At 32.1% G+C, this 12,195-nt stretch overlaps 1 protein-coding gene across 1 annotated transcript; it reads left to right on the plus strand.

Annotated features, from left to right (window-relative positions):
• The first annotated feature begins 5,562 nt into the window (after nt 1–5,562).
• On the plus strand, nt 5,563–11,618 carry LOC134273322 (uncharacterized). The gene is made up of 2 exons (XM_062755528.1): nt 5,563–5,860; nt 10,239–11,618. Exons 1-2 carry the CDS (start codon nt 5,657–5,659, stop codon nt 10,656–10,658), a joined length of 624 nt encoding a protein of 207 aa, XP_062611512.1. The 5' UTR covers nt 5,563–5,656; the 3' UTR covers nt 10,659–11,618.
• The last annotated feature ends 577 nt before the right edge of the window (nt 11,619–12,195 follow it).

The following is a 12,195-nucleotide window of genomic DNA, read 5'->3' on the forward strand; positions in this document are numbered from 1 at the left end:
TGCTCAAAAGTTATCAAGACAACTGTCAAAATGTGCTTTTTTGAATTAACAGAGAGTGTTGCAAAGACATTTATGTATATCTATTAAAGCTTCAAAATGTGCAATTTGTTTAATACAACTACATGTATACAATTTACTTAGCTCAATTTTTTCACTTTTATTTACATGGCAATGTATCTTTAAAATCATTCTTTAAAACCTTCTCCACCTATGTATATTAAGCTGACAAACATCCGTGAGTGAATGCTTAAAAACAAGGGTGCTTCCTCAAAAATTGTAAACTTTATGGTCTCTGAGGCAGGGGCTGTAAAGGTTTTATAGTAGAAACAAGATGTGTTTGTGAAACATCGATGCCCTAATATGGCAGCTTATGGCGAGGTACCGTTTTGGTATTTACTGGCAAAGAATGATTTTAATAGGTGAAGTGACTTATTCGAATAGGTAATGCATGTATTACCTATTCGAATTGGTAATATCACCTATTCATTTCCAGTAGGTGATATCACCAAATTGAATAGGTGATATCACTTATTCGGTGGTATCACCTATTCGATTTGGTGATATCACCTATTTGAAATGAAAAGGTGATATCACCTATTCGTATAGGTGATATCAACTATTCCTGCTGAATAGGTGATATCACCTATTCGAATGAATGATATCAACCTTTCACCAATTCGAATAGGTAATGTCACCTTTTTGATTTTCGTACAACAATAAATAATGAATGCTCCCTATTATATATAGATTACCACTAGAACCAAGAAAATTCGGACTACCCAGTTTTCATGCGTTTTCACGATTTTTCTTATAGTATACATGATAGATAAGTGAAATAGATTAATTTGTGAGCAAAACAAACTACAATTTCTATTGGAGTTGCTTAAAATTAAATGCAAAACTGTAAACCATTGTCTCCTAGAATTATGAGTTATAAAACGAAAGTGAAAGTAAATAAGATTTAGGGACCTATATATAGTCTTGGGAACCGTTGTTATTTCATAAATAATTGGAATAAGTGACATCATCTGTTCAAAATGATATGGTGAAATCACCTATTCGAATAGGTGATGTCACCTATTAAATTTACATAAGTGATATCACTTATTCGAATAAGTGATATCAGTTATTCGAATAAGTGATATCACCTAATCGAATGCAATAGGTGATATCACCTATTCGAATTAGTGATATCACCTATTAAAATCAAATAGGTGATATCACTTATTTGAATAGGTGATATCACTTTTTGGCAGTAAATACCAAAACGGCGCCTCATAGCCCTCTCACAAGGAATACACCTGTGATATATGAAAGCCATTGTACTAACGATTCAAAAGTTATATTGTCAAGGTTAAAGTTTTTTTAAGTGGGTCAAACTCTAAGGTGAATGACAAAAGTTTCAAATTGTTGGAATCCAAGAAACTGTCTTGTCAGAAGGATTACAAATTTGAAAAATGAAAGCCCTAATTCTGACGGTTTAAAGTTACGGTCAAGGTTAAAGTTTTTTTAAAAGTGGCCCAAAGTCACAAAAAAAAGTAAATGTCAAATATTTTTATACCCCATGAAAGGTCTTGTCACAATGCATGATCGGAAGGCCTCGAGAACCAGGCTAGTCACAGTGAATACACATGTGAAGTATGATAGCCCTAGCACTAACTAAATTAGAAATAATGACTATGGTTTAAGTTCAGAATATTTTGTTAAAAGTAGGTCAAACTCAAAGGTCACGAGGTCAAATTTGGTGTCACCCAAAGGAAGTTCTTGTCACAAGGAATACACCTGTGAAATATGAAAGCCATAGCCCCTCACACTCAAAAGTTATGGACAAGATTGAAGTTTTTTAAATGAAATTTTCGCGAAAATAGTAAATTTATTTTTCGAGTGTTTTTATTTAATGTAAGCATTGATTATTTTTAATAATTTTAATAAAACATCGAATAATGCTTAATTTCAAATTCCATAAAATAGAGTTCTACTGTTTGATGTATGAAAGAAATTATCAAGGGATAAAACTGCGTTAATCTTAAATACAAATACTTCTGCTGTGGTGGGTTTTATGCAATATACATTTATGAACAAAGTGTATGCACATAGCAAAGGACAGATAACATATGCAGTATGCTAGATATTTTCAAAAATCGTAAATATTTTTTGAAGTAAACTAAATATGTTAAGTCGCATTATCATTCGCAGTAATGTTCTATACAGTAATAAAAAAAAATTGTATAGATATATAAGGATTATGCACAGCCCCACCCCCCCTATATTCAACCCTAGATATATAAGGTTTATGCACAGCCCTCCCCCCCCCCCCCCCCCTTCAGCCCTGGGGCATTTTTTCACAAATATTTTTATTACACTTATTCATCATGTGTACCATAGGGAAAAAAATCGTCAAACCCCAAAATAATCGCTCCACAAAAAAATACCCCACTAAATAAGAGAGAATGTATAGTGGGGTATTTTTTACGGAGCAATTATTTTTGGGATTTGATGATTTTTTCCTATTGTACACATGATGGATAACTGTGTAATAAATATAATTTGTGAAAAAAATTCCAACTAGCACCGGGGTTGAATATGAAGAAGAGGGGGGGGGGTCCTGTCCACAAGTACCCGTGTGCTTGAATATGTTATATAAATGTATTTCGACAAAAGCCATTATTAACTTGGAATGTACTCTACTTGTTTGGTGGAAGCAATTTCCTGGTTTTTCCTTCGAGGTACGTGAATTCTCCACAGAGATTCAAATGAGTTATATCGACCAAAGTTTTATCAAACACTCAGTCTTGTTTTTTTTTTAAGTTAAGATCTATATATAGAGATCTGGACCACTTTGCGAGACAGTGCTATTAAAAAAAAGGATTTTTAAAAATGTAAATCACGAGGAATTCCCAATATAATTCTGTCAATAATATACGATTAGATGGAGCGTCATTAATTCCGTGAAAACATTTTTGCTGCTATTATTAGAATATATTCCTTTTAGTATATTATGCTCCTGTAATCAAAGATTCGGGGGTATATAGTTTTGTCCTGTCTGTCTATAGCTATCAGTTTTTCTCTTTGTCCACATCTTTAACCTTGGTCATAACTTTAAAGAACTATATGCGGTATTAACCAACATTTGCCCCCCAAAATCAAACTTTGATGGAGTAATATTTAATTAAGTCCTTAAACAGGGGAGTATATGCTGACTTCAAAGCACTGAATAATTTCATAAGTAATGACGTCATATGTACGTAATGACGTCTCAAATATGACGTAAATTTCAGTTTTTTTATGAATTTTGCAGAAAAAATGTACATATTTCGTCGATATTTTAAATAAAAGTCACCGAGCGCATGTGTGTTCAGGATTAATATTTTGATATAATGTGTAGAATGATAATATCAATGAAATATGTCAATATTGTTCCTGAACACACATGCGCTCTATAAATTCTAAAGCTTAAATTGTTGAAATTTTGTCCATTTTGTCCTCTTTCTGAAAAAGGATATAAAATCGGACTAGTTTGTGACGTCATAAAAACAGAAATTGTGAATACACTGCTCTGGAACTATAATATTTTCTGTTAACTTATATTTCTCGTACAATTTATTGAATTCAGCACATTTCAGGAAGTTTTCAAAATTTGACTTTTGTGGGGGCAAACATATGCAATATACCGCATATAGTTCTTTGAACAAGTGGGACTGTGACTTAATATTTCATAGTGGTATTCCTTGTGACAAGACCTTTCATCTGGTACCACCAAATTTGACCTCGTGACCTTAAGCTTGGCCATGGAATTTGGCCCACCTTGGCCAAAAATTTCCGAATTTTAACCTTGGCCATAATTTTTGAATAGTTAGTAGTGTGATCACTGTGAAAAGACCTTTCAATGGGTATAAAATATTTGACCTGCTGACCTTGAACTTAGAGTTTGACTCACTATTAAAAAACTTAAACCTTGACTATAACTTTTGAACCGTTAGTGCTAGGACTTTTAGATTTCACAGATGTATTTCTTGCGACTTCATTTGAGTTTTAAAATATTTGACCTTGACCTTTGAGTTTTACCCACTTTTACAAAACTCTAATCTTGACCATAACCTTTGAATTGTTAGTACATAATGATAATTTTTGGTTTAAACTTCGTTATATTGATAAGTTACAGGCACTAATCAATGATTTTTTTCCAGGGTGGTCCACCAAGTAAAAAGAAAAACCAACCCAGAAATTCATACCAAATTTACAAGGGTCCGCGTGCAAGCGCGCATTTTTAGAGGTTTTAGTACTTACAAGTCACATTGAATAACTCTGCAAGTTTTCCCGTGCAAATTATTTAGTTCCATGGTAAAAAAAATTGTTCTATGCCCTTTGTAAATAAATGCAGAATATTCAAACGTTGCTTTTTATTGAAGCTTTGTATCATTCTTTTGAGAGATTTTAGCAAACATAAAGTTCCAAATTTCATTTTACTACCTTTAGTCACGTATGTAACAAAAATATTTATAATTTGAAAAAAAAGTCCTTGCATTCATATTCTATCATAATCCATCAAAATCAAGTCTTAATTTAAAATTAATCATTTTTTTCCCAATTTACTCGTAATGAAATAAAACCTTGCTGGATACTTTAAGTTACACTGTTCGCCCAACATGGGAAAAAATAGTTATGCGGGAATTTATTTATGCCTCCCCCTCAACATTTTTGTCAATATGAGCAAAGCGAATTATGATAATGAATGATCGTATCAATACAAATCTACACGTTTTATTACCAAAAGGGGCGAAAAAATCTAAAAACAAGTTTGCATCGGTATATATTAGCTTAATTTAGAAAGTAAGGTAGATGTTAAGGCATAACAATATGGAATATGAGTAATATTTTGGTCCCCTCCCACTCCACCATACAAAGTTTGGATTCTTATTGATCCTTTCAAGATGACACATTTTAATTCAAATTTCCCTGTGTCATCTCCATCCAAAGCCTCTAGTTTTCCTCGCCTATTGTAAAACAAGACAGCGTGTCTCATGTTAATGGACTCCATTTGATATTTTGTCATTTTCTTCATTAACTTCGGTCTTTAAATCCTCTTTTAATTATGGTCGCTTGTCTTGTTTAATTTAATTCGTATGGTTTCCATGAAAACCAGGAACTAAATAAACGTGATATTTTGATTAATTACATTATAATTGAACTAAATACGTTTTAACAGCTCGTTGATCCTTTCATTTAAAAAAAATATTTAATCCACAAAAAACACAACATTCTAGTGTCATCACTTCTTCAAAGATTATTCGGTAGTATTACCGGATTATCCTACCCACACGTCAGTTCAATGGTAATGGCATTATAGAAAATTAAAATTAATTAGTGTGGGAACCTATATAAAGAAGGACAGGTAAATTCTTTTCCTGTTGGTCTTTTTGAGTTAAACACTTCCGTAAAGGTATATACCTACAAACATGAAACAGTGTGAGTCACCTGTGTTTAATTTTTTAAATCGATTGGAGGCGGAGATTTTTACCGAACTGTCAATCAAACCTCGAGTGAAAAGGAGTATATTTACATTATTGTTAACCTAAGAGTGCTTCAGTCATAGACTAGAATTCAAAGACGCGAGTTCCAGAACGAACTCTTAATTAACAAAAACAAATTAATTACAATGGAACAAAACAATTACGGACAAGAGCTGACGACGGATAGATACACTGAATCTATCGAGTTATCCAACAAATGCCGAGAGTTTTACCTGAAGAGAATGGAGGCCTCTGAGACCAGAAAACAAACCACCAAGACGAATCCCACCCCCCGGGGAGGGAGGATCACATCCATAGATATAGCCATGGGCAAACTCAGAGAAGAAATGGTGAGTCTTCTTTCAAGTGCATTATCATGATTGAAAACACTTTTTCAGTAACAACATTTTTGAAAATTTATCAATCTTGTTTTTGGTTCAAATTCATTTGCTTTTTATTTTTACTTTAGATATTTTTATTATTATCAATTTAAGTGGATGCTTAATTTTCTCATAAGAGTTGATTTTGTTAGCACACGTAAATGTTTAATAACTTTTTCGTTTTAATTTTGCAAGATCTTCTGATTTGATTTTCTTTTTTCTGTATGTATTTATTATTAATACTTTTCATTTATAATTTTCTTTTTTCTTTGATATCATTTTTGAGGAACTTTAACATCGCCCAAAATTTTTATTTTCTAAATGTGAATCCATTGCAGAAAACTTTTACAAAAATATTTTCCGTCTGAATTCAGTTTCAGACATCGACAGAACGCTACCGCCCAATATTGATAATATTTAAAGTAACAAAAAAGATTCATTGTCCCAGATATTGCAAAAAGTCTGGAATCACACATTCCAGACCGGTTTTGACCTATAATTACATAGCAGCAGGATAAATTTTAATAAACCATCGATCAATATTTGGTTAAACTTATCTCCAGAGCAAAATTTATTCGGTGGGTCCTTTTGACATAGAACAAATAAGATAGTGTTTGCACTGTGAAGCGACAACGTGTATTTGCAATAGCAAGCTGTTTGTTCCTTTGCTTCCAAAGATAATGCAAATACTCTGGGAAAGTTCCTGTGCCAGCTACCCAAATTTCCAAGGAGCGAATGAAAATAAATCACAGACCCGCAATGATGCTTAACACTTGAGTTTATTGGTGTATTTCTTAAAAGAACCACGGCTTAAAATTATTATTGAATTAAGTTGCAAGTGGTTAATAATAAATCAATGCAGAATATTTACAGTAAAAATCTTTTTAAAACTTAAATTAATGCTATTAAAAAGAATATATCATATTGAATTTTGAAAAATATTGTGGAAAAGCTGTTAAAATATGGTTGAGTCTGAAATTTTCAAAGCAAAAAAAAATATTCAAAAATGTTGTAAATGATAATACATGTATAATTAAAGAAATGGGAAGTAGGAGTGGTATGAAGCAAAAAAAAAAAAAAAAAAAAAAAAAAAAAAAAAAAAAAAAAATGAAACGAAAATGGTATTAAACTACTCTTCATTATTGATACAACTTCTGTAAAACACTTCTATCAATGAAAAACACAGGAACTTGGTTAAAGAGCATCTTCCTCGGTTTGTTGTGTATGTGACAATTCTCTGCTACAGCTGCAATCATTTCCCTTTCCTCTTAAGCCTAAAAAATATTAATAAGACATGCACCTATTGCATGGAATTGGCCCTGATAACTTACAAGTAAAGTGTGCTAAAACTCTGTATGAAATTAAAAATTATAAAATAAAGGCTATTTGGAATGATAATGTAGCCAGTTTCATTATCAAAACTGGAGGAAGTAATTTTTACATTCTGTGAGAAATAAAAAGTGAAATAAAGAACCGTAAAATGATAGAATAATTTTCAATTTTATTACTTTGATGTAAATTAAATTTAAATGTAGTTTATACGCTATTGCGCAGTTTAAATAGTCGTTCTGATTTGTTGTTGTCATGACATTATATTTTGTGTAATAATAAAAATATTGAAACCAAAGCGATAGATTTACCATTACAATGGAAACTGCACAGCATTCATACATACATGTAACCTTCGCTGTCCAAAATGCAATCATTTTCATATGTTGACCAATGACTGACATGTTGGAATATAAATTTATGGTAAAATTTACAAGACCCAAATCTCGGTATTTTTAAGAGTTTTTGAATTACATACAGTAACTCCCCTTATTCAAAATAAGTAAACGTCGATTATTTCTACACAATTGCGTTTTAGTTAGGTACACATGTTCCAATTTTAAACACTGCACTTGGTGTATTTTTAGTAAGTCAAATAAACTAATAAAGAAATTCAACATTTGTAAAAGAAATTGAAAGCTCTCAATTGAAAATATTGAAGATCAATATTTATCTTTTTAATACACTGTTTGAATATTTGATTTTTTAAAGGTATTGATATAGGGCAAAGTTTATCTACTCTTGTTATTATCAATACAAATATTAAAAATCAGTTGTTGAGTAAAACGTTGTCAAAACAATAATGGAAATTAAATCGGCTCAAAAAATAGCAACATGTGCAAACATTACACATCGAACCATGACTATGCAACTCCTCAGCATTTGTCAATGTGTTTTTTTTTTTTTTTTAAAGAAGCGCGATTAAAATGGTAAATAGAGAGTGCTGTCGCCTGCAATATAATGCATCCCTGTTTCTTCTTTAGAAAAGGATTAAATTGAACTATAAATACCAAAGTCGGAGAAAAACATAACCGTTTTAGGTTTCATGCCAAGTAGAGTTAGACGCCATAAGATATGGGCGAGGCAGAAGAGCGATGGCATCGCATGGTCATCGCAAAACAATGAAACAATATATTTGAGCATCCTCGGCCTTATTTTTGAGATCTCTTGTCAATTAACAGCAATTAACATTGGGTCATAAATAATGCACAAACTTAATTGTTTGTAATTACCGCCCACTAGGAACCCTTGGTATTGAAAAGCATCGCGTTCCTGAACTATAACGGTGTTATCGCGATAATAATTTTAATTTGGATATTCTTTATCAGATGATCTTTTTAATTTTTGCTTGATCATTCTTTTACAGTGACGGATTGAGTTGCTATCAAAATTGATTCTTTTATGCTTTTTAAAGGTACACGTAACATTATATTCCTATATATATAAAAATAAACAGGATGAAGACTTTATGACTGATATCCTTTTTATTTAAGTAGAACTAGAACATTTACCGGAACAAATTTATTGCAAGTTTATCTTTGTTGGTAAATACAGCGGTTTTTATCCTTAAATAGAGTTTAAGAACATATGAGGACCAGCTACTCATATTAATAATTGTAAAGATATTCTTAATCGTTGAACCTTGATTCGTCACTTTTGAGTGAATAGCGAAATGGACATGTCATATAAATCTATGAAAGAACTATATGCGGTATATTGCATATGTTTGCCCCCACAAAAGTCAAATTTTGAAAACTTCCTGAAATGTGCTGAATTCAATAAATTGTACGAGAAATATAAGTTAACAGAAAATATTATAGTTCCAGAGCAGTGTATTCACAATTTCTGTTTTTATGACGTCACAAACTAGTCCGATTTTATATCCTTTTTCAGAAAGAGGACAAAATGGACAAAATTTCAACAATTTAAGCTTTAAAATTTATAGAGCGCATGTGTGTTGAACAAACATATTTCATTGATATTATCATTCTACACATTATATCAAAATATTTATCCTGAACACACATGCGCTCGGTGACTTTTATTCAAAATATCGACGAAATATGTACATTTTTCTGCAAAATTCATAAAAAACTGAAATTTACGTCATATTTGTGACGTCATACGTACATATGACGTCATTACTTATGAAATTATTCAGTGCTTTGAAGTCAGCATATACTCCCCTGTTTAAGGACTTAATTAAATATTACTCCATCAAAGTTTGATTTTGGGGGGCAAATGTTGGTTAATACCGCATATAGTTCTTAAATGGATGCAGAATACTTAAGAATCTAAACCCGATAGAATTTCCTTTTGCAAACTATGGTCACGATTTTTATTGATCAATAAAGAATTAACCTCTCTTCAAATCTTATCTTCACTGCATTGTTTGGAAGGAACGTATTTCTACCCATCAAATCCCACGTCGTGACAAAATTATCCAAACTGAAGTCCCAACGCCTGGAATTTTACACTGAACCCAGCAACGGGGGAAATGATACCTTTTTACGATAAAAGATATTAAATTAGTATTTAACAGGGGAACAGGGTGATTTTGACAAAATCAATATGTATCACGGAACTTTGTTCCAAACCGACGTCGAAGGCTTTTCTTGCGGGCTTTTTGTTTTCCTTATCACCCATGACAAGTAGACGGAAGGTTGATAGGTGGCTCTCTAGAGAGAAGTTTTTTGTGTAAATGTTTAAAAAGCAAAAAAATCGCTGCGTGTGGTTAGTACTGAGTAAATACAAGCTGAAGTTCCAGCCAAGCCGAGACGCCTCGAAAAGGGACCGAGAATAAAAATAGGAAATACCAAATTATAAAGACAGCATACAGGTGTATCCGACTCTCTAAATAAAACCAAACAGAAACATTTCAAACAAAAAGAGAACGTTACAAGCGATAATATACATTAAACAGTTAGCTTTACAGGAGGTCTTGCAAAATTTATATTAGATGTAATTCATGATATTTCATTCAGTTTATGTATTTTTTTTTCATTTTTTTGTGTTTTAGAATTCTTTGATGGACCAAGACCTTTCTTTGATGAAGCAACTGTTGACCTTAAATGAGACAATAGAAGAACTAAAATGGAAACGAAGATGCAGCTATGATTCGATGCCTGACAGTTCCGCCGAGCTCGATGTTTCTGATTGGTCAGTGTCGGACAATGATTTGTTTGAATCCTGCGGCGATCTCTCTGGGAAATGCCAATCTGAAGAAACAGAAATTCCGGAAGTGACATCACTGTCAAACACATTGAAGCACAAATGCACAACACAAGACATTCAAACTTCAACAAAGAAAATGAATCACACATCTGAGAAAATGTCAAAAATCAAAATCGGAAATGCCATTTACAAACAAACAAGCGAAGAGGATCAAAGTTCTTGTGATTCCGGCATCTGCGATGCTTTCTTAGCAGAAAGTTCGTGAACTTAGTACTAAATCAATCATTTGCAATAATGAAGTTCGTCAAAGTTGTGTTCATCAACAAGACTTTGCAATCACACAAACACTTTGTCGCGCCTTCTGAAGTTAACGATCTCAGGACATACAGTTGTTGAAAAACATGTATATGTGATGTTATTTTACTAATCGACGAACACATCATATGTGGGATACCTTGAAAATCGTCACATGTACCTGTTCTTTTCTGAAAGGATGGACACTTTACACAAACAAGGTGCTAAAGGTTCAGAGACACACGGGACTATGATGTTTGTTCGGCGTTTCCCTACAAAGTATCTGAAAATATATTGTATTTGGATCGCTCTAAACTATGTATATATTTGGATTTTTTTTTTTTTAAAAAGGAAAATCTGAAATGAAAGACCTTTTTTGCATTTTTCATCTCTTCTTTATATGAAATCATTGAAATGTATTAACAAAGTTTAAATTTTACGATTACTATTTGAAATATTAGAAAAAGAAATGCTCAATCCATGGCTTTTAAAAGGGAGCGCTTGACGAAAAAATAACAACATGCACATTTCTTCGATATTGTGTCCTTCAAAAAGACGTGAATGGCAGAACAAGATTAGTTTAGCAATTTAACGACGCCAGTCACTGCCTGTTTCGAGGGATACTGTATTGACGAAATGTAAGGGGGACGTAGAATTGACGTTGATTTGCAACTTTAAAGATTTTTGGCTTCATTTTCTTCTTTTTAGTCGGGGTTGTTAAATGTACCCACAAATCTTCCTTGTGCTTTTCGCTGCATTTTGTATATGTATTCGCAATTCAAGGAAGAAGCCGTTGGGACTTTCAATATTTCTAATCTCTTGTGTATAATTTTTGACATGGAATTATGTTCTTTGAAAATAAAAACTATCTAATTATGTATTTTTTTGCATTTGGATCTGTAAAATATTTGAAAATAAAAGAGGAATTAATTTTCTTGTTGTGGTTGTCCATTAGGTTCACAACTGTGATCAGTTGCAATCAAGAAAAGGTGAAAAGAAGGATGATTGCAATGCGTGTTTACTTGATTTGCTGGAAAATATATTCAAAAAAAAAAAAGAAAAGATACACAAGTACTTTCAGACAAACACGGTCCTCTATAAATACGATGATAATAATCATCATTGTCGCAGACCACGGGTTAAGCTCACCAGGAATTTATATAGTGTACGTATATCTATGTGTCCACAAATTTGGTTTGTAAAAATAGAACGGACACAAAAATTTTCGGCTTGAGACGATGATTACCAAATCAAATACAAATTTTTCTAAATATGTAATATTCTTTGGCAACAACTATTAAAAAGTTTAGTAGGGATACTGCAAAACTCAAAGACAAGTCAATGTCAACAATTGTAATAAAAACAAGATATGTTCTGGTGCAAATGTATTAGATATCCAAGTGTAAAACAAATTTGATACCATACTTCTTTATACTTACTGAAAATAAGAAGATTGCACTCTGTGAAATATAGACTTAACTATTTAACATGTTTTAAGATATTTACCA

The sequence above is a fragment of the Saccostrea cucullata genome, unplaced genomic scaffold, assembly GCF_032062105.1.
Source record: "Saccostrea cucullata isolate Sc308-1 unplaced genomic scaffold, CSIRO_AGI_Scuc_v1 ctg427, whole genome shotgun sequence".
Classification (NCBI taxonomy): domain Eukaryota; kingdom Metazoa; phylum Mollusca; class Bivalvia; order Ostreida; family Ostreidae; genus Saccostrea; species Saccostrea cuccullata.